Source organism: Megascapheus bottae, chromosome X (genome assembly GCF_031878675.1).
Source record: "Megascapheus bottae isolate mThoBot1 chromosome X, mThoBot2.hap1, whole genome shotgun sequence".
Classification (NCBI taxonomy): Eukaryota; Metazoa; Chordata; class Mammalia; order Rodentia; family Geomyidae; genus Megascapheus; species Megascapheus bottae.
This window is the reverse complement of record NC_143547.1, coordinates 23979678-24005292: the sequence shown is the minus strand read 5'-3', so window position 1 is coordinate 24005292 and position 25615 is coordinate 23979678. Positions and strand designations below refer to the sequence as shown.

The following is a 25615-nucleotide window of genomic DNA, read 5'->3' as shown; positions in this document are numbered from 1 at the left end:
ACTTCACTTAATATAATTTTTTCTAGGTCTTTCCATTTCCTTACAAATGGGGCGATGTCCTTCTTTCTATCATTGTGCATTTTCTATTCATGCACATAATGTTATTGGATTAATCGACATCTTACAATTTGGATAAATTATAAACAACACATTTTTCCCCCAATACATATTAATGGAAACTTAAGCATACAAAAGACAGAGGGGCTAGGAATTTGGCCTAATGGTAGAGTGCTCACTTAGCATGCACAAAGACCTGGGTTCGATTCCTCTGTACCACATACACAGAAAAAACAGAAGTGGTGCTCTGGCTCAAGTGGTATAGCTCTAGCCTTGAGAAAGCCCTCAGTTCAAGCCCTGAGACTGGCAAAAAAAATTTTAAAGACATCTCAGTGATCACCATTGTGATTGTGATTGGATAGGAGACACAAATGAAAAGCATTTTTTCAGCGGAAACAATGTCTATGGAATAGAAGCTCACCAAGTTGTATTCTTCCAACAACAAATCCACCTACTGCTTGCATCACAGGACAGTGAGGACTAAATGAGGTGCTGAAGCACTTAACACAATGAAAAGCAAATAAATGCTTGCTTTACCTCGCATTCTATTGCATATGAACTTGGAAGCTAGAAATAAGAGAACAGAAGTTCAGGACAAACCTTGTACCTTCTTGCCTGGTCCACGCTTACTGCTAACAACCACCCAACCAGTCCAACAAGTCTTTCATCCCCAAATAGCTGATCCACTCAACTATGACAAAAAACACTGAAAAGCCAACTTGGGAGTGTACTATAGTTTCTCTCTCACTTGAGTTGATGTAAATTCAGAGAGTCAAACTTCCAAGTGCTTTCTTCTGGTCCAAAAATACAAGCTTCTCAACACATTTATATGGTATTTGTTGCTGCAGGACATGAAAGGTTCTCTACTAAGTGTTATATCGATTGTTAATATTTTTTTTGCTTTGTGCTTTTGCTTCTTTTTTAGCTTCTTGCTTTTGACTAAATATCTAAGTCTTTTCTATTGACTTCTATCTGTAGAGAGTCTGTTGTTTCATGAGGACAAAATTCTTAACCATCTACAGAAGACAGGCACCTACCTACTACTTGCATCTTGTCATTGTCTCCTTGCTCACATTGAACTTTTAATTCTAATTGTTTTGGTGTGATACAAGATAAAGCTTTAAATTGACTTTTTATCTTAAAGCATTACTTAACCCATCCCTCCTGTCATTTTGGGGGATGTTTCCTCTATTTTTGGTGATTGATTTTCTCAGGGAGGATATTATCTTGGAGTCCCCCAGAAAGCTTTTCAAAACTACACTTTACCTCATCTTTGAAAAAGTCAAGCACATTATGACTAATGGAACCTTAGGCCTCCCCCCAGCATTTTCCTGGTTCTACTATTTTGAATCATTCACATGACATATTCTCTTCCCGGCCCTTCTATTCTGAGTCATTCACATGACATATCCTCACTGTCCAAGGGCTACTTAGAGATGCATATTGGGTTTTACTGATAATTTGTCTTGTTACTATTCCCCAATGTTTTCCTTATTAAAAGCTAGAAATATATTTTAATATCTGGTAGTATCAGTTTTTCTTGCCAGGTTAAGTATGTAGTACTTAGAATAAAATGTTTCAGATTTGGAATTTTTCTGATTTTGGAATTTCTGCATAGGCGCTACAGATTTAACATCCCTAAGCCAAAAGTCTAAAACTTGAAAATATTACAGAATATTTTTGCCAGTCCTGGGACATGAACTCAGGACCTGGGCACTGTCCTTGGACACTTTTTGCTCAAGGCTAGTGTTCTTTCACTTAAGCCATTGTGCCATTTCCAGCTTTGTGGGGGCGGGGGTTACCAAAGAATCCAAGGCTTTGTGCTTGCAAGGCAAGCACTCTACAACTAGGCAACACTCCCAACATTACAGCTTTAAAAGCATTTTGGATTGCAGTCTTTCACATAAGGGATGCTCGATTTGTACTTCAGATTGCTTAAAATAATTAGCTCATTGATAAATTTCTGCAGTGTCCAGGTTGCCTGTTGAAAAAAACAATTTCATGTTCTTTTTCTCTTGTGGATACTTTTCAGTGGTTTTGCTTAATTATTAGTTTTACTTTTGTATTAGCAAGATTAATCTAAATGATTTTTAAAGTTGAAAAATAAAACTTTTATAGAATCATACAAATTAAACCATCTTCCAACCTGGTTTTGCATAGAATCCCTTTCCTAAATTTACAGCAACACTCAGCATTGAGTACCGCTGTCTCACTGGTTTTGCACTCGTTTGCTTTGGCATATGTGACATTGTATTTAGAAACCAGGCCCGGGAGTTTGGCCTGGTGGTAGAGTGCTTGCCTAGCATTCACGAAGATCTGAGTTAGATTTCTTGGTTCCACATACATAGAAAAGTTAGAAGTGGTGCTGTGGCTCAAGTGGTAGAGTGCTAGCCTTGAGAGAGAAAGCTGAAGGACAGTGCTCAGGCCCTAAGATCAAGCCCAGCACTGGCAAAAAAAGAAATTGTTCTGAAGATATTTTGCTAAGTGAGGATACATATATACTTCTAAATTTCCTTCTGTATGCTTCTAGAACTAAACCTTGGGTTGGTAGGGTTATGAATAGTGCTTTTTATTTGCATATACCAATGTTCAGCAAAAAAGAAAACATCATATATAATAAATAGCTCTAAATTTGCTGAATCTCTAGCATATTTTCCTAAAAATTTAGAAGCAATCTCAGGATTCAGTTTACCTAAAAGGCATTTTCTAAGAGAAGTTTCTGTCCATGCTTCAATATGAAACCACAGGTAGATTAACTTTTGCCAAAATTTATTGCAAATATTATGGTGTGTGTGTGTATGTGTGTGTGTGTCTGTGTATGTGTCTGTGTAAGTGTATCTGTTCACACACACAAGCCAATCTTAGGGCTTGAACTCAGACCTGGATACTGTCCCTGAGCTATTTTTCTCAAGCCTAGTGCTCTGCCACTTGAGCCATAGCTCCATTTCCAGCTTTTTGATAGCTAATTGGAAATAAGAATATCAAAGAATTTCTTGCCTGAGCTTGCCTCGAATTGTCATTCTCAAATCTCAGCCTTCTGAGTAGTTAGGATTGTAGGCCTGAGCCACCAGCACTCAGCCAAGATCGGATCACTTTCAGAATTATGAGTATATTCATATTTATATTAATGGTCATTAAAACTAATTATTTAATTTATTTAGTCATTATTTAATGGTCATTAAAACTAATACTTAACATCATATAGTTTAACCATTTATACTGCATATTTAGTACAAAGAGTTGTAGAACTAAAAGTGTTTCACCTATAATGTAATTTAAATTTTCATTATTTACACACACACAGCAGTGCTGAATGTCATTTGTTAACATTGTCAGGCAAAAATGATAAAAATAAATTTATTACATTCTTCTGAAACTTACAATTTTTTGCCAAGTTTCAGTTTTTTCCTCAAATGTTTCATTTCTAAACTTTTATCTTACATCTATTGTTTATTCAATTAGTTATAGGCACCTACTGAAATATGGTTAACAAATCCTAATCATATACAAGACAGCTCTTAATACAATACCTTCAGGCCAGGAGTTTGGCCTAGTGGTAGAGTGCTTGCCTAGCAGAATGAAGACCCGGGTTTGATTTCTTGGTACCACATGCATAGAAAAAAGCCAGAAGTGGTCCTGTGGCTCAAGTGGTAGAGCTCTAGCCTTGAGAAGCCCAAGGACAATGCTGAGGCCCTGAACTCAAGGCCTAGGACTTTCAAAAAATGATAATAAAATACCTTCAGCCCTAACAAAAATCTTTCTGCTTTTTAACATGGATTTCTCAGAAAGCACAACTTCAGCTTTTTGTTGTTTTTGTTGTTTAGGGGTTTTTTTGTTTTTGTTTTTTGGGAATTTTTTTGGCGGTTGCGGGGCTTGAACTCTAGGCCTGGGTGCTGTCCCTGAGCTCTTCATCTCAAGGCTACCATCCTAACCTTTGAGCCACAGTACCACTTTCAGTTTTCTAGTGGCTAATTGCAAATAAGAGTCTCTCGGACTTTAGTGTCAAGCCTGGCTTTGAACCGTGATCCTCAGATCTCAGCCTCCTGAGTAGCTAGGATTACAGATGTAAGCCACCATGCCCAGCTTCTATTTCAGTTTTAAGAAGCATTCTAGCTGTGCTGGATCACAAAATGTGCACATCTTTTATTTCCCTCTTTCAACGTGTCCCTAGACTGAATTGTTTCTAAGTCTATTGTAAGTAAGGCGCAAGGGATTTTGTTTTTGTTGTTACTGTTGTTGTTGTTGTTGCTTGTGCCCATCTGAGTAGCTAGGATTACAGGCATGAGCCACCTGCACTCAACTAGTAAGGCTCAATTTCTCTATGTCTCTGTTTAATTTTTCCTGTACAGTATTTAAATTTTTATTAAGCAATAATACTGAGTAATATCTTTTTATTAGAATTTTATTATTCTTTCTGTTAATAGAGATTTAGACAAATAAATACAGTAGCAAATTATACAAGCCTTTTAAATGACAAATGAACATAGATAAGTTTTGTGTGTATGCCAGTCCTGGGCTTGAGTTCAGAGGCTGGGCCCTGTCCCTGACCTTCCCCCACCCCTCAAGTCTAGCTCTCTACCACTTGTGCCACAGGTCTATTTCTGGTTCTCCCGAGAGCTAATTGGAGATAAAATCACACAGATTTTTCCTACCTAGGCTGGCTTTGAATTTTGATCCTCAGATCTCAGCCTCTTTATTAGCTAGGACTACAGCTACTAGAACCTGGCCTAGATACTTTTTTTTGACATTTCACATAAATTCATGAGTCATTTTACTTTCAAATATACTTTAAAATTAATACTAAGTGGTTGATATTAGTAACTACATTTAGTAACTGAGAAATATTGGCATTTCCTTTAATTTTGTTGTTAAAGCCATGAATTTCACATACCTTTTTAATTCATGTTAAGAGTGTTAGCGTACCAATATATTTTGAGTTTTTACGTACAGGTTTAAAATCTAGTGATGAGTGTAAGCTTCTCTTTGCCTGGAACTTTCTTACAATAAAGCAAATGAAATATCACATACATAAGGAGCTTTGAGGAGATGTGCATTTCATAAATTCAATGGCTATTCAATTCATCACATTTCAAATCTTCAAGGCATAAAGATGCTGGATTCTATTTTTTTTTTTACTATGCTGGCATCAGGTGTTTCTAGAGTTGAACTGCACTTTAGCTGCCACAGATGTATCATGCAAGGAATAGCCTGGTTTAAACTCTGAAGTACTTTCGCTTCTGCTTGCTTCACCTTGAAATCTTCTGAAAAGAAGTTGACACATTATTTTGCGAATATTACTGGACATCAGGAAATACATAACTGGATCCAAGCAACTATTAAAAGATGAAAGAACTAGGATGATCTCATTGGTTTTATGAACAATTTCTTTCCAATAGCAAGGTGATGCATTAATCTGTGAAAAAATGTAGATAAATCGAAAGACATGATAGGGGACAAAACATATAGTAAAAATGATCAGAACAATAAATGAATTCCGAGCAGTAGTGGCATATTTACCAGAATTAGGAAATTTTGATCTCCTCTTATAAATTCTCAGTAGATTCTTGCCAATCTTAATATATGAGAGAATTATTAGTAAGAAAATAAGCCAGAACATTACCACAAGAATGAAGTTAAAAATGGCTTCTCCTTTTGCATTTTGCCTATCTCTATAATGGAAACACATTGTAGAATTGTGCCCTTCTTTCTTAAGTGTTAAAATAATCATAGTGAAAAATCCAGTTAGAGCAACTGTCCATACTATACAGCAAATGTAAATACTTTGTTTGGTCGTTATTGCCCTCCGTTGCTGTATAGACCGATTAATTTTTATGTAGCGATCCAAACTGATGAATCCAAGCAAAATAATGCTAATATACATATTCATGTAAAATAATGTTCCCACAACCTTGCAAATAATCACACCTAGTGTCCATTTGTTTCGGTTAATGTGATACATTATTCGAAAAGGAAGGCAGAAAATAAGTAGAAGGTCTGCAATGGCCACATTAAGTAGGTAGATTTGAATGGAATTTCTTTTGCGGTGTATACCCAGAAATACGTAGAGGGCAATTATGTTCCCAACAAGTCCCACAATGAAGATAATAGAGTAAAATGTTGCTAATACATTAGATAATAATTTTTCATCCATGGGACAGCTAGTATCAGTATCATTTAGGGTTCCTGAGAAGTTTCTTGAGACTTGATCGGTGTAATTAGTTAGAAAGTGCATTCTATGGGAAGAGCAAGGCCAGCTTCCAACTGAAGTAGTTGTCATTGTTGTACTGTGACTTCTCACTGGCTGTCTTCTGTGCTGGTCAAAATAAGGTGCTAAATGGATTCTTCCTTGTGGTAGTCCTTATGTCTCCAGATATTTTTTTCCTGCAACAGAATGCAAGCTATTGTGTCAATTGTTAATAACAGCTACTTTAACTCAAAGCATGAATAATGAATGACTTCAGACATTGTGAGACACTTTACTTTTATCCCACCTTCTACCATTTGGACATGTACACCATGTATGCAGTAGTATTACTTTATTACAAAACCCTCAGTAAATACAGTAGGATCTCTGAGAATATCTTACTGTAACCTTTCCTAGCTGTGTGGTATGTGTTGCAGATTGGTTTTATTTGTCACATGAAAATAACTGAACTTCCTTAAGGAAGTTGTTTACAGGTATGAATGGGAGGTAAGAAGAAATGGCAGCTCATATTTTTCAAAGATAAGCATCAGTTTCCCTCATCTGTGGCATTTATTCATTGCGGTGGATGTTGCCACATAGTGTACGGCAGATAAACTTTGCTGATCTCTCATTCCACAGTGAGAATAAAGAAGAGAGTTCTTTCTTCTTTCTCTGCCGAACACCAAGTATGGGAGATTAAAATCATTTGCCTACAAGAACATACCGTTATTATGTGACAGACCATGAGAGCCAGCACCCTGCTTCTTACATAGACTCTTGGAACAATGTTTAAGAAAAAAGAAAGAACCCATGCCTGTAATCCTAGTTACTCAGGAGGCTGAGATCTAAAGATTGGGATTCAAAGCCAGCCTAGGCATGAAAGTCCATGAGCCTCTTATCTCTTAATTAACCACCAAAAACCAGAAGTGGCCCTATGGCTCAAGTGGTAGAGTGATAGCCTTGAACTGAAGAGCTCAATGACAGGGCCAAGGCCCAGAGTTCAAGCCCAATGACCTACTCAAGAAAATAAAAAAAGCATCCTAACAAGCAGCAGCCACAGAGCTACTCCTGACGTAGAAGCATGGGATAAAAATGCACATTGAAAACAGGACTTCTGATACAAGACTTTTTTGCCAGTCCTGGCTTGAACGCAGGACCTGAACACTGGCCTTTGCTTTTCTCAAGGCTAGAGCTCTACCACTTGAGCCACAACACCACTTTTGGCTTTTTATATGTATGTGATAGTACCGAGGAATCGAACCCTGGTCTCTGTGCATGCTAGGCAAGCACTCCACCACTAGGCCAAACTCCCAGGCCAAGATTTTTGAAAGTAACAGATTGATTCTTAAACATACCCTGGGTTATATAATTTAAGACTCTTGGTAGAACCTTCTAAGAAATAGTACATTAATTTTACTTGATCATGGCAGTAGAGAATATTCTCAGTGCTACTTGTTAACTAGGCACTGGGCTGCTGTGAAGAACTCAGTTTGAAAATCTGTCATGAACAGCTAGAAGACAAAAGAGAGATCCCAGCAGATCTCAGCACATACCTTTTTTATTTTCCAGTCCTAGGCCTTGAATTCGGAGCCTTGGGCTTTCTCAAGGCTGGAGCTCTACCACTTGAGCCACAGCACCACTTCTGGCTTTTTTCTGTTTATGTGCTAATGAGAAATCGAATCCAGGGCCTTCGTGCATGCTAGTTAAGCACTCTACTACTAGGCCAAACTCCCAATCCAGTCCCCATATACCCTTTTTTTTTGAAAAAAGATTTTTTATTGTGATTAATAGAAGGGTTACATTATATTCACCAGATAAAAGGTGCATAACTTCACAAACATTGATACTCTTTCTCATGACATACCTTTCTTATAACAACTGCCCTGTTTCCCTACAGAGACCTCTCAACAGATAGAACATAAAGACAGATGTGATTTCAGAATCAAACATAACTATGTGATCAAAGACAAATTTTCGAGGCCTGTTATTTCATTATGAAAATATGTGTTTGAAGAACCTAATCCTTGCATTTAATGAAGAGCTAATACAAATTGGCTTGGGACTGGGGGTATAATTCAGTGGTAGAGTGCTTCTCTAGCTTTTTATAAGGTCCTGGGTTCTATATCCAGAACTGCCAAAATTAGTTTTATAAAACCTCTGTTAATTAATCTCATTTTAGTAAATTTCTTACACTTCCATAATGTTTGAAAAACAAATGTGAATATACCTCTTGCTCTCTGTAAATATTTTCATAGGAATATGCATTCAAATCCTGAATGCAGTTATATAAATCAGAAGCAGGACGGGTAGCAATGATTCATGCCTATATACTTAGCTATTGAGGAGGCTGAGATCTGAGGATCATAGCATGAAGCCAGTCCTCAAGATTCCATTTCCAAAATAACCAAGAAAGTACAGGTCTGGAAGTGTGGTTGAAGTTGTCGATCACCCAGTTATCAGTGGAAAAAGCCAAGTTGAGAATATGAGGCCCTGTTCAAGCGTTGTTACTGGTATAAATGTAATAAAAATAATGATAATAATAATAAATAGTAATTTATTATAATGTAAAGCAGAACTTAATTACTATAATGTTTTGCATCAGTGTTCATAAACAGAGACAAACTTCAGAAAAATGTAGCCTTTTTGTTTTGTTTCTTTCTTCCTACCCTTTTGTAATTTGATTTAGAAGAAACTGGGTAGAGGATAGCATTCAGGTAGAAAGCAAGGAGGGATTGGATTTTGAGGAAGTGAAAGTGGCTAATGAAAAGGAAGTTCTGACAACCCTGGTGAGAGCCTGTCTCCACAGTTTAGGCTTCGACAGTGTAGGCCAGTGAGGGAGATGGGGAAAGGGACACTAATGTAGGAAAAAAGAACTGTGGCTTGGCTGTTCTGTATTTCAACTGCAGGCAAACAGATTTTGCAAAGTTTGTTGAAACACCCAGGCATGTTTCTTGTGATTTGATAACCTAAAAGGAAAGGACAACAAGGAAGATTGGCAGGCTGCCAAAAAATTAAACTTAAAAGCATTTTGCATTGCAAGGAAGAGAAAAAGGAGGTGAGTTGGTTGCATTGGCCAGTGAAGCTAAGGCTCAGGTAGAAACATCCTACCCACCAGTAAAAAGGGATTGAGACCCAAGGAGTAAGGTGACTTTGAGTGTTTGGGTAGGTGAAATGATTAGAAAGATATGTAAATAGTGTCTTTTTTTCCCTCTGTGCTAGATTTTAAACCTCCTTGGCATTAAGAATCAAATCTGTTTGGTTTGCTTCTTTATACCCATTGCTTAGGACAGTAAGTATTGTTGCGTGAGAGAGGGAACTTGGTAGAACTATATGTAAGGTTTTACATGTGGCTCTTAAAATGTACAAGTACTAGAAAGGCTTTAGCTACTTGAGAAAAAAAATCTGTATTTACTGTATCAGCAGTTTGACAGCAGCTTCCACAAAAATTAACCATTACTTTGATCACATTTGTGGAGGTACAGTGTCTTCTTACATGAACTTTGTTACCGCTGATCAGGTTCTGGGTCTTCCCAGGAGTGTTGTGTTTGCTCACCCTCAGAAGCTCACTTTGAAAAGGCCATAGGCTAAATGGAAGAAGAGCTCAAATCATGTCATAGAAGCAACTTACCCTGAGCACTTCACAGGAGCTGGATGTGGTGGCTGAAGACTGTAATTCTAGCTATTTGGAAGGCAGAGATTGGAGCATTGCAGCTCAAGGCCAGCCTGGGCAAAAAGAAGTTCACGAGACTAGCTCAGCCAATGACACTGGTACATGCGCATTATTCCAGCTATAGGGAAAAGCACAATGGCTGGGTACAGTGGCTGTGACATGGGAAGCACAAGTACAAGCCATAGTCCAGGCCAATTTGGGCATAAAGTGAGACCTTAGCAAGAAAATAACTAACAGAAAAAGAGGATGGAGGTATATGGTTCAAACATAAGAGTTCAGAGACCTAAGTTTAGTTCCTAGTGCTGTAGCAAAAAGAGAAGGAGGAGAAAGGAAGAAGGAAACAACTGGCAGAGCAGATATTGTCTTATTCTGAGGACATTCTTAGAATACAATGTATCTTGTAAGTCAATAGATACCATACCTCTGGAGATTTTCAAGGTTACCAATTGGACACTTTGTGGAAGGGATTCTCGCTAGTGCTCAATTCTGGCCATATCGTCTCCTTGAAGGCTTTTAAAGGCATCAATGCCTGGCTCCTTCACCATATATTCCAATGTAATTGGTCTGGAATGGGCCCCGGGGTCTAGTTTCCTTTAATAGCGTCTAAAGTACAGTTAGAATTGAATCTCTGAACTAAATGGCCAAACACATCTGTAACCTTTAAAGTAATTACAAGAGTCAGTGAACCCACTGCCACATAGCTCTTAAATGGCAGAGTCCCAAGTTAGGACTCCTAGATCTGACTGAGAGTTCATGATCCTTTTCATGAAATTTTACTCCTTACTACATCTGATCACTATTTCCTCATTTAGTAGTATTTTGGCTTGATTCCTTTGACATTATCCACCTTAGTATTTTAAGAACGATTAGGCCATTTAGTTATGCTTCTTTAGAAGTGTAGTGTTATCCTCTATGTTCATTAAGTAAATAAATCCAGAGTTTACAGAATCACAAATCATCTGAATTTTTAGTGCGCCTCTCAAAGCATATCTTATCAAGCTTTCTTCTAGGCCAGATAGCCACATTCAAGATGTTCCCAGAACTGAAACTATTTTCCTCAGCCCTAATCTACAAGTAAAATGATAATTGTTGGACAAGTCCAGTCATAAAGTTTGCTAGCTTTGTTTGGTCTCAAGCTTGAACAGCATAAAGCAAAAGCAGTGCATTTGTTTTCATAGTCATAGCATATCAGGTACTACCCTGTATTATATTATTAGCATTCAATTTTTCATGAATCAGCAGATTAGATTCTGTTTTAAACATAGTGGCTGGCTTTCATGTCCTTGGGGCATTACAATGTCACTGTTCTTGTGGTCATTTATTAATATTTCAAAAACTACTTGTTTGATATGTGAAGAAATTGCCACTGAAGATAAGTCCATATAATGGACTAAGTAGACCTTACTTGTGAAACATATATTAGATATTGATATGATCACATTCAGTACATAGTGTTTATAACTTGGCAAATGCCATAACTAAGTTTTCCATGCTGTGTTAGTGACTACAACCCTCTCATGGCCACCATCTTCCCCATCCCAATGTTTTTGTCAGTGGCTCCAAATAAGCAGAAGAGTTTAGATTGCAATTTAGGCATTTTTATATAAACAGTATATTGCTATGTTGATTTACCTACCTATTTGATGACAGTAGCAATCTTTCTTTCACTGTATTTAATTTGACTCAGTAATGATCAAATCTATTCAGGCCATCCTTCAAATAGTTCATTAATGGCTGTGTATAGAACAAAATTGGAAAGCATATTACTTTAAAAGTAATACTATTAGTAGAATATTAACTTTTTTCTTAAACTTCATGGTGTCAAATTTTAAATTTTTAGTTATATGAATTAACGCAAGGATATTTTATTTGCTTTTACTATTCTTCCAAAATGTCAAACTTACAATTCAGTTAGTCTGGTAATTACAATAACCAACAAAATATCATTACTTGAGACATGGACACAACATAATGAAGTCAAGAAATTATAGATAACTTATACTATCACATATACTTAGAACTAAAATTTAATGTCTCAGACTAACTGCTAATTGATTCCAGTTCATCGGCAAATCTTTTCAATACTACACAAATGCAATATAAACAATGTGACTATATTGATCGTGAAATCCTAAAGAACTTAAGAGTAGCTAAAAAAAAGCAGCTTCATTTGAAATCCATCCAGAAGTGTCATTCAAGCAGTTTGCTCTAAAAGCCAAGATTTGCTGGTATCAGAATAGCCTTGTCAGCACAAATCAGGTTTCAGTTTGCTCATATAATCAAATTTGAACTAAAACAAAAGCTCATTTATGTCATTTTTAAAAATCAATGAATACTTACAGTTCAGGCTTTCCTGAGTTAAAAGGAGTAAACCCCAAGCTTCCTGAGACTCAGCTGGGCTGTGTCAGCTGGGCTCTTCCATCCGGTCGCGGTACAATTGGTTGGGTCCTCTTCTTTTTTTTTTTTTTTTTTTAAATTCACATGTGGTGGCAAGGTTTCTTTTTCCTCTTTTTTTTCTTCAATGTGAGAAGCCTTAGGCTTCTTCTGGAAATAATAAAAAAAAATCTACGACTATGCAATTTGAAGCTGTATCAAGATTTTAGGATATGTATATGCATACATATACATAAACATCTACATATACATATGCAATTTTGATCTTTCATAAGAAGCAATGCATATGAACTATGTGCACAAGCAATGAATTTCTGTGTTTTTTTTCTGGATTTATGTCAGAAATTATTCCCATGTCATGGTCTTCCTATACTGAATTAAGATAATATCAGTAATGCTTTTTTGTAGGGGTACCATTTCAGTCTTATGGCTTGAATTCAGAGCCTAGAGAGTGTTCCTATGCTTTTTTGCTCAAAACTGGTACTCTGCCACTTGAACCACAGCTTCACTTCCAACCTTTTGGTACTTAATTGGAGATAAGAGTCTCACCATAGTCCACAGATCTCATCCTCTTGAATAGCTAGTATTACAAGTGTGAGCCACCAGAACCTGGCTGTGATTATTTTTAGGGTTTTTTTTTAGAAACAGTAAGCAGATTAAACTAAAACAAAAATAATAATGGCCAAATGCCAGTAATTGTTAAAGCTTGGTAACAGGTATGTGGAGGTTTATTTATCTATTTTCCTCTACTTGTAAATTTTTAGTAATTTAAAAAAGAAAACAATAACTTTTGCCAGGTGCCAATTGGCTCATGTCTGTAATCCTAGCAACTCAGGAGGTTGAGATCTATGAATCATGGTTCAAAGCCAGCCTAGGCAGGAAAATCTATTGAGACTCTTTATTTCCTGTTAACCAACAGAAAATGAAGTAGTCCTGTGGCTCAAAGTGGTAGAGTGCTAACCTTGAGCAAGAAAGCTCAGGGACAGCACTCAGGCCCTAGCCACCACCACCAATAACAAAAGAAACTCCTTTAGACTCTTAAAGTTGCACCCCATTTCTCCATTCCTGACACAAAAAACCTTTGAAATATAAAATATGTCTATTATTTTCTCCACATAATCTCTTCATATCACCTCCTGAACCTGGTCCAATGGAGAGTATTGCCATCACAACCCTCACAGTGATTTCCATGTCACCAGACCTAATTAATGTTCTCAGATCTCAGCGTAACTGACCTTTGCAACTTTCATCATCACTGTTATAACATTCCTTCTTTTGTAAAAAAAAAAAAAAAAGTTTCTCCACATGGTGTTGGGATACAAGATGTGATTTTCCTCTTGCTTCACCATCTGGGCATTCTGTTTCCTTTATTAAATGATCCCCATCATCCTGTTCTCCATGTGTAATCATTCCTTTGAGACTTCTCTTAATGTCAACATGCAGTTGATTTCCAGATTTGCATCCCTAATCCCAGCCTCCCCTCTGCTTCATCTCTTATGATCTCTGTCAGTATGAAACTAGATCCTAGATTCCCCCCTCACCAAAAACTGCCACAGCATTCTCCATTTCAATAAATGGCATCCTCAATTTTAATTAGTTGCTAAAGACAAAAACCTACTGATGATTCATGAGTCATCTCTTTCTCCAGTGGCAGCTTCTTTACCTTGAGAATATAAATGTCATTTGACCACTTCTTGTCATCTCAGCTTCTATCACTTTAGTCCAGTCTGTGTTCCCATTTTCTGTTGTCTAGTCAACTGCAGTTGCCAGCTAACTGGTCTTCTTTCTTGGGCTCTTGGGCTCCTGCGTCACTTACTAAAGAATAATCCCCTGCCCCGAGCTTTCTAAAGATTCTGGTCTCACTTGGCATAATATCCAAAAGTTTGATCATGGCTTTGTGATTTTCCTCTTCAAGATGATAGAACTTTGAATCATCTCAGATCACATGTTCTATCATGCTGTCCTTTGTTCCTCCTTCTCTAGACACCCTTCCTTCTAATTCTCCAAACCCACCAATCCTCCCAATGCTTCTGTCTTTACTGCCTTTTGTCTTTGCCTAGAGATCAGTGTGTGGTTTGCTCTCCCACTTTGTTCTGGTCTCTGTTCACACACCTTCCAATACAATAGCATCTCTCTAGTCACTAAACATGTAGCATCTCCTCATCACCTTAATTTCTTCTTATAACCTTTAATGGTATGTAGCTTTTTTTTGCCAGTCCTGGGCTTGAGCTCAGGGCCTGAGCACTGTCCTTGGACTTTCTCAAGGCTAGAGCTCTACCACTTGAGCCTCAGCACCACTTCCAGCTTTTTTCTATGTATGTGGTACCGAGGAATCGAACCCGGGTCTTCATGCATGCTAGGCAAGCACTTTAACCACTAGGCCAAACTCCCGGTCCCTGGTATGTAGCTTTGCATGCTATTAATTTGTACCTATGTGTTTCTTTGTCTTCTGCCTTAAGTTCAATTTTATGACTCTCACTTCAGGATTTATTTAGAATGACTGGATCTATGCTGAGATGAAAGTTACATTGATTATAGTAGACGTGGTTCAACATAAATATAGTCAATAGACTATGAAGCTTCTGGCTTAAGTCTCTATTCCTCACTAAGAAAGTGATTTAAAAAATTTCCATAAGAGATTTCTAAACAAGAGACTCTGAAGCTAAGTTGCATTCTTTCTATATCATCGCCATCTTCCCCCAGGTTTCATTACTTGTTGTGTCCCATACTGGAATCATAGTAAGGCTATTGCTTTCATTTTTAGACTGTTATCATCCACATGTCCTTGGAACAACTGAAAGTTCTTCATATAGTCATTACCCTTTGATTTCTGTAAATAGTTGCTTGTTCTCTCATAGCCCTTTTGTTTCCAATGCTATGAATGGAGCACAGTGCCTCCTGCATGCTAGGAAAGAGCTTTACCACTGAGCTACATCCACAGCTTCCATTGATTCTTCTCTTCTTTGTCATGCCATAGCTTGCTCACTACTCATTCATTAAACTTGCCTGCCCCTTCTTCGTTCTTTCTCTTCCTGTGTACACATACATGTACACAAGCCCTTGTCTTTCTTGATACCAGACTGTGTAAAGGCCTTCTTTGGATGGCAACAGAACAGATTTGAAAGAAGAATCTGGTGCTCTCATTGGGCATCATAAGAATTACCCCCTTTTCTGTGTCTTATTATCAAACATCAGTCTGGGTATACCAACTCAGTTTTATTAGACTGATTTTTTCCATACCAACAATTAGGTTATCTAAAACTGACTTGCATCACATTATAAATGAGATATAGAAAATCAGAAATGGGAAAAAAAAGAAAATTGGAAATGGTGCTATGTCTCAGGGGGTAGGGCGATAGCCTTGAGCAGAAGAGCTCAGGGACAGCACCCAGACCCAGAGTTCAAGCCCCACGACCGACAAAAAAAAAAGATTACAAGTATAGAAGGAAACAGTGCAGGTATGCCTAACGAGGTTCAATTGTAAAGAGAGGTAGATCCAAAAATTAAAAAGGGGGGGGCGGGAGTTTGGCTTAGTGGTAAAGTGCTTGCCTAGCATGCATCAAGACCCGGGTTCAATTCCTCCTTACCACATACATAGAAAGAAAGCTAGAAGTGGTGGTGTGGCTCAAGAGGCAGAGTTCTAGTCTTGAGAAATCCCAAGGACAGTGCTCAGGCCTTGAGTTCAAGCCCCAGGACTGGCAAAAACAAAAGATATTTGCCTTTTTTTACTAGCCCATGCTTGGAAAGCAGATCAGATGAAATATTAGGCATATTGGGGAGCACTATATTTGAGCAGACATTAACGGTCCCTACAATTAAATTGTGTGCCTGACACCAACTCCAACAAGCTCACAGAATGGGAGAGATGACAAAGGTTCATTATTGTGATCACAAAGTATGGGGTACTTGGGAAGACCTGGCCAGCCAGGTCTGTCTTTCCTGATCTAGGCTCATCAGGGAATCTCCTTTCTCCCTTCTCCTTCATCATCTCCCACTCCACAGAGAGAAAAGGCAGGTCCAGAGACATTACATGCCAAAGGAAAGCATTTAATTCCCTTGGATAAGGCTCAGTAAAAGCCAGAATGCAGACATCCATTTGAACAAAGAAAGGATAGGAGAGGGTGGACAAAGAAAGGTCCATCAGCATCCCCTCAGAGCCACAATTTAGTAGCCCTGTTGGTAAACACAGAGGTTTCAAGACATAGTCAGGAAGTATAACATTTTTTCCTGAAGTAAATATCAATTGTCAGTCAATGGAAGAAAAATTTTCATAAACAGAAATGTATTTGCATTTCCTAGACAATCCCATGTTTTCTGAATCATTCTTAGCACTGTCTCCTAGTCCTAGAAGCAAATAATTCCTAAAAGATATGAACTATAGCAGGTATGTCTTTGGAGAACTAAAGTGAGGAGAGAAGAAATAATTTGAGTATTCACAATAATTCATAAATTTTAAAGCAGTATGATCATGTTTCTCAGTTTCATAAAAAATTAAAAATGAATTAACTTCAATTAATCCTTATCCTTGGATTTGTTTTCTGTGTTCCTGTTTTTTTTCTAGCCCCACTGTGTTCTCCTCGCCTCCAAAGAAAACTCAGCACCTGTTAAACTTGGAGGATTTGGAGTAGCTATTCAATTAGGAGAATCTGGACTTGTAGCCGGAGGTAAGACCACTTTTTAAATTATTGTCTTTAGGGCCAGGAGTTTGGCATAGTGGTAGAGTGCTTACCTAGCATGCACAAAGACCCCAGTTCAGAGGGGGTGGAGAGAAGGAAAGGGGGAAAAAATGAGGAGTACCAAGGTTCGAGAAGTAATGTACCCATTTACCTGATGAATGTAAGTGTAACCCATGTATACATTTTAAAATACATTTAAAAAAAAACGACCCCAGTTCAATTCCTCATACATAGAAAAGGCCAGGAGAGGTACAGTGCCTCAAGTGATACAGCTCTAGCCTTGAGAAAGCCCAAGGACTGGTTAAAAAAAAATTTCCTTCAGATGGACTCTGTTGACTCACACCTATATTCCTATCTACTCAGGAGGCTGAGATAGGAGGATTACATTTTGAAGCCAGCCTAAGCAAGAAAATATGTATGACGCTTATCTTCAATTAACCATCAAATATCTAGAAGTGGAGATACAGCTCTAGAAGTAGAGCCTTAAGCAAAAAAAAAAAAAAAAAAAAAAAAAAAACTAGGACACTGCCCAGACCTTGAATTCAAGCCCCAGTTACTGGTACACATTGATCTTTTTCAATCTCATGTAAAACTTTTAAACAAAAATTAACCTAACCACAGAATTTCACACCCTTTTCCACCTCCACCCACCAGAAAGCCCCATCAGATGGTTTTGAATTGAATAAGCCTGTAGTTATCGCTAGAATTTTATTCCCTTAAGAACAAATTCCAGGCCTGAGAACTAAGTAGTAACACTTATGTTTAGCGTATACAAGGTGCTGGGGCCCATCCTCAGTACCCCTTAAGAAAAGAAAAGATAAAAGAGGTGGGTGCCAGTGACTCACACCTATAATCTTAGCGTCTCAGGAGGCTTAGATCTGAGAAGCAAGGTTCAAAGCCAGCCTGAGCATGAAATTCCATGAAATTCTTATCTCCAATTAACCACACACACAAAAAAAAACAGAAATGACACTGTGGTTCAAAATGTTAGAGTGCTAGCCTTTCACTGAAGAGCTCAATGACTGCGCCCAGGCCCAGAGTTCAAGCCCGATGACCAACAAAACAAACAAAAGAATAGTTTCCATCTTTTTTTATTCATTGTATATACTTAACAGAGAAAAACCCTAAAGAAAGAGATGTGAACAATTTTCGAAGAAGTTGAGACATTTGGAAAATTGATCATTGATTTTTTTTGGGGGGGGGTCATGTTGCTTGAACTCTGGGCCTGGGCACTGTCCCTGAGCTCTTCAGCTCAAGGCTGCTGCCTTACAACTTGAGTCACAGCCCTACTTCCCATTTTCTAGTGATTGATTGGAAATAAGAATTTCAGATTCTTTAGTGCCTGGGCTGGATCTAAACCACGATCCTCAGATTTCAACCTCCTGAGTAGCTAGGATTACAGGCGTGAGCCACCCCAGTTGGAATATTGAAACTTTTGAAGTCAAATCTAGAATCAGGATTACTTACTTCCAAATTTATATCTATGGCTAATTAAGGTCCTGCCTTTTCTTTAATGTTGTCAACCTGTGTATTTGTGAAAAATAAGCAGATGTGAACACAGGCTGATTTTATTATTATCCAAAGAAAAATTTAACTTAAAAATTTCCATGCCAGAATAAAGAAGTTAAAATAGAAGCTTGTCATCGGTGTACAGAGGTGGATGCTAATTACAGATTCAAGTATTTGTGTTTTGGGTTTTTTTTTTTTTGCCAGTCCTGGGCTTGAGCTCAGGACCTGAGCACTGTCTTTGGACTTTTTCAAGGCTAGAGCTCTACCAATTGAGCCTCAGCACCACTTTCGGCTTTTTTTCTATGTATATGGTACCGAGGAATCGAACCCGGGTCTTCACGCATGCTAGGCAAGCACTCTACCACTAGGCCAAACTCCAGGCCCCTATTTGCGTTTTCTGTATTTTTTTCATTTCAGTAGACTCCAGCTCAGAATGCTATCCTGGTTTTAATTCCATTCTTTTGTTTTGAAAAACATACCTACTTCACGATTCCTAAGCCTTTTAGTCAGTAATTTCTCTTTTCCATCTCTAAGTACTGATAGCCTTCACAAAGATAAACATGAATAATATCAACAGTTGTGTGTGAAGCACACAACTAGCCTAAAATTTTTGGGGAGAAGTCCTGAGGTTTAAACTCAGGATTTCACCTTTGCTAGTCAGGCTCTCTATAGTTTTTCCAGCTCTACTTGTATTTTTCAATCTTTGTTTTTCATCATGTTGCCCTCTAAAATGAAATTATATTTACATTTTATATTCTTTTCCAGCTTATCATTTCCAATAATATGAGAAACCACAAGGCCAGTATAATTGCAAGGATTGCTGCTGTTTCCTCTCCCAATTCAAAACTGTCATTGATTAGATAGCTAGCCACAGGGTCAGGTAGTCATACATACTTTAATCATAAAATCCTTAAATCCTAGGATTTTAGAAGTCCTTTGAATTTTTTCATAGTATTCCCAAGAAGAGGCTGATCTCTGGTGTCATTTCTCAGATGGTAAACAACTCACTATGTCAATGACAGTTAATTTTCAGTATTGAAAAGTTTTACCTTGCATTGACTAGAAATCTCTCTTTCTATAACTTCACACCCATGGTTCTAATTCTGACTTGGGAAGTAATCCTCAATAATTTTGCCCTTTCATTTGATAGCCATTCAGATGTTTAAAGACAGCTACCTTGGTACCCCTAAGTATAAGCCAAATGGATCCCCTGTGCTAATATCCACAGAGCTCAGGAGCCAGAGCAGAACACCATAGCTATATGTCCAACTGACTCAGTGCTCTGTAGCATTGGTGTAGCATTTTCATTATTTTAAATAATGTCTACTGCTTCAGTAACCAAGTAACTGACAAAAACTAAAACTCCCAGGAGTCTTTAAACAAATGTATTGCTGTGAAACCAACTCACTCAAATCCAATATTTGTAGAGTTCACCTGTGGTCAGACAACACAGTGAGCACAGATAATTTTTTTATAATTACGTCCTCAAGGTTAATGAGATGAGATGAACAAAATGAATGGAAAAGAACTATATCTCCTTTATATGTTATGTACCGGCCATCATTCAGAATGACTTGATTTCTAAGGTTTTGAGACTACATCCCAGTGTTCAGAATGTTCTGAGCTCTCTGTTTTACTGCATATTTTGATTGAAGGGGAAAAGTAGATTCCTGATACTTGCCTGGACATTTTATCCATGTTAAACTATTTTCCTGAACTCTGTGAACCTTGTCACTAAATTTACAGCGAAGTTTAAATTCTCAATGTGTCAGTTATTCACAATTCATTATTGTCTATGCTCTTAAATACTGAGAGTCAAAATATTGTCATTTTTTACCATATTTTTCCATGTATTCTTGAAGTGACTAGTTTAAGCATTTTAACATTTTTAAAATACAAGTAGATAAGTGACAACTTAGTTCCCTTAAAAAAAGGTTCCCTGTTATTGAAGGTACTTTGACATTTTCTGATAATGATCCACTTGGAAGCAGAAAGCTATTTTCTTGACAATTGAAGTCTTGGATTACCCAGTGTTTCAAATAGAATTCGCTCCCTTATGTTCCCACACACTAAAATCTACTTTCCCTATCTGAAACTCAGCTGTTCAGAGAGCCCACTTATCCAAAATACAACAGAAAACAGTTACAATGACAGCAATACTTCCCTATCCTTAAAACCCATTCATGAGTTGGGCATAGTGACTTATACGTATAATTCCATCTACTTGGGAGGTAGATATGGAGAGCATCAAGGTCTATGCACAGCTTGGTGACAGTTCATAAGATCCCATTTCAACAGTCAGCCTAGTGTGGTGACACCTGTCTATGATTCCACCTCTGTGGGAGGCCATGGGTAGGAAGATCATGGTCTGAGGCTTGTGCCAAGAAAAAATCCTGAAGGGGTTGGGGTGAGGGAAAGGGGGAGAAAAGCAAGGGAAAGGGTATCAGTGTTCAAGAAGTAATGTACCCATTACCTGATGAATATAACTGTAACCCCTCTATACATTACCCTGACAATAAAATACAATTAAAAAGAAAAAGAATCCTGAGACCCTCTCCGGAAAACAACTAATGCATAAACAGCCTGGGGATATGGCTCAAGTGATAAGACTACCTAGTAAATGTGAGGCCCATAGTTTGAACCTCAAAAATGTTTAAAAAGAAAAAAGAGAGATACTCTTTGACAATGACCTGTTCCTATTTTCATAAAATTATCTAAATTCATATTGATTCATACCCTATACCTTCTAGTTCCTCTGGTTTGAATGACTTTCATATATTTTTATCTATCTGGTTAACTCCTATTCTTGAAGACTGAGCTAACAATTGTTAATTCTTAAAATCAGGCTGAGCCAGGCTCACACTAGCTACTCAGGAGGCTAAGATCGGGATTGCGTTTCAAAGCCATCCCAGGCAAGAAAGTCTGAAAGTCTGTGAAACTCTTATCTCCAAACAACTTCTGGAAAACCAGAAGTGGCACTGTGGCTCAAAGTGGTAAAGTGCTAGGCTTGAGCTGCTGAAGAGCTCAGGCATAGCACCCAGGCCCAGAGTTCAAGCCCCAGAACCGATTTAAAAAAAAAATAAGGCATGGCCTGGAATTTGGCCTAGTGGTAGAGTGCTTGCCTAGCATGCACAAAGACCCAGGTTTGATTCCTCAGTACCACATATACATAGAAAAGGCCAGAAATGCTGCTGTGGCTCAAGTGGTAGAACTCTAGCTTTGAGAAAGCCCAAGGACAGTGCTCAGGCCCTGAGTTCAAGGCCCAGGACTGGCAAAAAAAAAAGGTAGGCTGGCTGATCTTATGTATACTAGTTAGGAAAGCTTGTTCCTTCTCTGCCATATTACAGGAACTGTCTAGGCTGTATACCTCCATGTAGCACTTGAACAAAGACTGGAAATCACAGCGAAGACTAAGATTTTTTTGTTAGTCCTGAGGCTTGAATTCTGGGCCTGAACATTGTTCTTGAGCTCCTTTCACTCAAGGCTAGTGCTCTACCACTTGAGCCACAGCACCACAGCTTTTTCTGTGATCAGTCAGTTGGAGACAAACATCTCATAGACGTTCCTGACTGGGCTGGCTTCAAATTGTGATCCTCAGATGTCAAGCCTCCTAAATAGCTAGGATTACAGACATGATCTATCCATGCCAACAAAGACCAATATTTGTCAATCTCTCTGTGTTTATTACCTAGTAAGCATTTGAGAAATCATTGTGAAATGAAAGAATCTGGTTTCAGTCACTTTACACTCAGATTATAAACAAATTATGAGCAGCCAGGACTGGAGTAAGCAATGTGAAAGCAAAGAAATAAAAGCCTGAGGGAAAAAATAGAGCAAACACCAGAACATGAAAGTACAGCAGCCATTTAATACCAAAGAGATCAGTCCTTACCTACATTTGAAGTTCCTCAAGGTTTTTTCTGTTCTGATCTTTAATTGTTATCCATGGTGACAAGTCTGAGTCACAGAGAAAAAGGTTATTTGTGGCATCCTGTGAAAAAGAAGTCAGGAAATTGTAGAAGTAAAAAGGGATTGCATGTATAAAGCTTCAAGTATAGAAAATGTAGCTATTTAAAACAATTCCTTCCCTGAGAGTCCAGGATGGGAGGTTTCATTATAGAGTTGAAATATGTTTAAGTGTTTAAATATATATATATATATATATATGATGTATTTTATAAAGTGACATTTCTTCTGGTTTGGTAATTGGTTTCCTGTTCTTAGAATTTTCTGGTAAAGTCATTAAAATGATTACAAAGAAGCAAAATGAGTAACAGTAAAAAATGAGGAGTCTGGGAAAAGTCTTGCGTGTGAAAGTTTAACCCTGACACTTTTCACTTGAAATTTCAAAATCATTTCTGTATAATCTTCACAAAATGGTGTTTGCTCTGTCATCTCAGAGCACATTCTTGAACTCAATGCCACAATCTTCCCCAAGAATGAACACTACTTCTTCACAGTTGGATTGTCTTCCTTCTAGATACATGAAAAGAACTTCCTCAGGATATCCGGGACTGACTATGGTAGTTCTGTTTATTCGCAGAGTGAGGCCCACATTTTGAGTAGCTTGCCCTTTTCTGACCAGATGGAAAGCATGAAGTATCAAGTTGAGTGTCATACATCATTAGAATCCGTAGTAGGTTCTTGACTGCTTCAAGGAGCAATTACCCTGAATGGTCCCCTGAGATTTTGCTCAGCTTTACCCCCTCCCCTGCTCCTGCCAGCTCCTCTGCACCAAAACAAGACCCATTCTTCCAACCCTTCCCAACCAGTAAAGTAGGATGCACAGCTCCCATCACTTCAGCTTCATTGTACAATTTTGAAGTATATATACTTTATATGTATAATGAATATGATAGTAATATTAAATAAATTAGACAATCCAGAAATTCAAATAAACCTAGCAACCAGATGTCAATTCCTCATGCCTATAATCCTAGCTACTCAGGAGGCTGAGGATCGGTATACAAAGTCAGGCAGGACAAGAAAGTTCATGATATTCTTTTTTAAATATATTTTTATTGTAATTAATACAAGGGTTACATTATATTCGCCAGATATAAAAATGCATTACTTAACAAACATTGCTACCCCTTCTCATGTTTTTGTTCCCATTTCCCTCCACCCCATGAGATTCTTTTCACCAACACACTACCAAAAGAAAAAAAAAAACAGAAGTGGAGCTATGGCTCAGTTGCTAAAAGCTCTAGCCTTGAGCAAAAAGAAGCTCAGAAACAATGAGTGCCCAAGCTGAGTTCAATCCCCAAGGCAAGCACTAATAAGTAAATAAAACCAGGTCTTTCTAACCAGCACAAGGTTGTTTTATTTTAACTAGTATTATGACTTCAACTCAGGGCCTGGATACTGTCCTTGGGCTTTCTCAAGGCTAGTCTTCTACCACTTGAGCCAAAACACTGTGGCTTTTTCTATGTATGTGGTAACAAGGAATCAAATTCAGGGCTAGCACTACTCCACTACGTCATATTTCTGACCCCAGAACAAGGTTTTTATTGTACATTTTAAATGAAGATATTTTCACCACTGGGATCCTGAGCTTAATCTTCTTTATTGATGGGAGGGAGAGCTACATATGATTTTGTAACAGAGGTACATCCCGAATGCACAAGCCAAAAACTACTTTATCCTGTGTTCTAACTGAGGTTGTTAAGCACCGGCAGACCCTGATGATATATTTTCTGTTGCTCAATCAGAAGATCTCTTAAATTCTTTCTAAAGTCTGAGCCACTATTCTGAGCTCTACAGTATTTTGCAATCTTTAAAGTAAAAGTTATCTTGACTCAGTATGATAACAGATAGACAGACAAGCATGCAGACAGAGGAAGGAAGGGAGGGCCTAGGCCTGCAAATCTCTAGAATAGCTGCCAAGTCTACCATGAAGTATCCTGTCCCACAGTCAATGCCTTACAGTCTACAGGCTTTTTATTTTACAGTAGAAGAAAAGTCTTCTTTGAGCTAAGGAATTAAAGATAGCTATTATTGTGGTAACAATTGGTATAAGATTCCTTACAGAAAGCTGGGGGTTTTTTATACAAGAGAAAAGAGAGCAAACTCTTTTAAGATACTAGTCAAAGAGGATTGAATGGATGAAGCTTTATGATTTTGCTTTAACGTACATTATTATTGGTTCTTATTCTCTTCCAATGTTAATAGTAGGAGAAAGCTTCATCCTATTGTAATAAAATACCACTATTGTGAATTGTTGACATCAACTGGATTGCAGATTTAAAATTATATTTCAAATAAAAGTTCGGAGCACTGGGTCTTCATTGGGGAATTTCCATTTGACAATCAAAAATAATATTTTTGTTACTGGTATTTTCTCACTCCTGCCTTCTCCTTTCTCTGGCTCTCTACTTGCTCCTCTTCATAATTAGAACATTTAAACTTCTTCATGATACAAAAAATACTTAGATACCTAGTTGTGTAGCATGCAGAATGCAGTAGAGCCAGTCTCCTATCGTGGGTCTGATCATTTCAAGAGGTGATAATAGAAGTCATTTGTTTCCTTCTGTGGACTTCCTTTTGGTGGGAGGACGAGGATGTATGAAGTATTTTTCATTAATAAACTTCTCATTCAGATTGTTATTGCTCTATTATTTTCAACTGTAAAGCCTCACTTTATGTGAACAGTTTCCCTTAATGTTTTAAATGCAGGACGTGTTGGAACCCCTCACTTTATGGCCCCAGAAGTGGTCAAGAGAGAGCCTTATGGAAAACCTGTGGATGTCTGGGGGTGTGGCGTGATCCTTTTCATCTTGCTCAGTGGTTGTTTGCCTTTTTATGGAACCAAGGAAAGACTGTTTGAAGGCATTATTAAAGGAAAATATAAGGTAATTTATTTTCATCACTACTTTTCTTGAGTGCAATTAAATTATCCTGAAAAGTGGGTTTTGAAATCACTGTCTTCACTTACCCACCAACTGCTACCAGTTAGTTATGCCATCAGAGGAAACATCTCTGTTAACATCTGGATCCAGCAGCCTTGTATGTCAGCACAGGCCTTAGGGGAATTTCTGAGCCCCTGGCAGTTGATCCTTTATATGAAAAAGCCTTCTACTATCCTTTTCTATGTCGTTGAAAAAAGCCTGCATTTTTCAATTTGTG

General features: G+C 37.9%; 2 protein-coding genes across 13 annotated transcripts in view; one reads left to right on the top strand and one right to left on the bottom strand.

Annotated features, from left to right (window-relative positions):
* The window catches only part of Cask (calcium/calmodulin dependent serine protein kinase), a 348085-nt gene that overhangs the window by 214318 nt on the left and 108152 nt on the right, over positions 1-25615 (top strand). For all 12 annotated transcript variants that reach the window (XM_090326444.1, XM_090326441.1, XM_090326450.1 and 9 more), the window contains exons 6-7: positions 16867-16969; positions 25166-25341. In XM_090326444.1, coding sequence (XP_090182570.1) covers positions 16867-16969; positions 25166-25341 — 279 coding nt within the window. The remainder of the gene's footprint in view (positions 1-16866; positions 16970-25165; positions 25342-25615) is intronic.
* On the bottom strand, positions 4486-12419 carry Gpr34 (G protein-coupled receptor 34). Its single transcript, XM_090325642.1, has 3 exons — positions 12252-12419; positions 11548-11645; positions 4486-6438 (listed from the first exon to the last, which is right to left on the bottom strand). Exon 3 carries the CDS (start codon positions 6332-6334, stop codon positions 5204-5206), a length of 1131 nt encoding a protein of 376 aa, XP_090181768.1. The 5' UTR covers positions 6335-6438; positions 11548-11645; positions 12252-12419; the 3' UTR covers positions 4486-5203.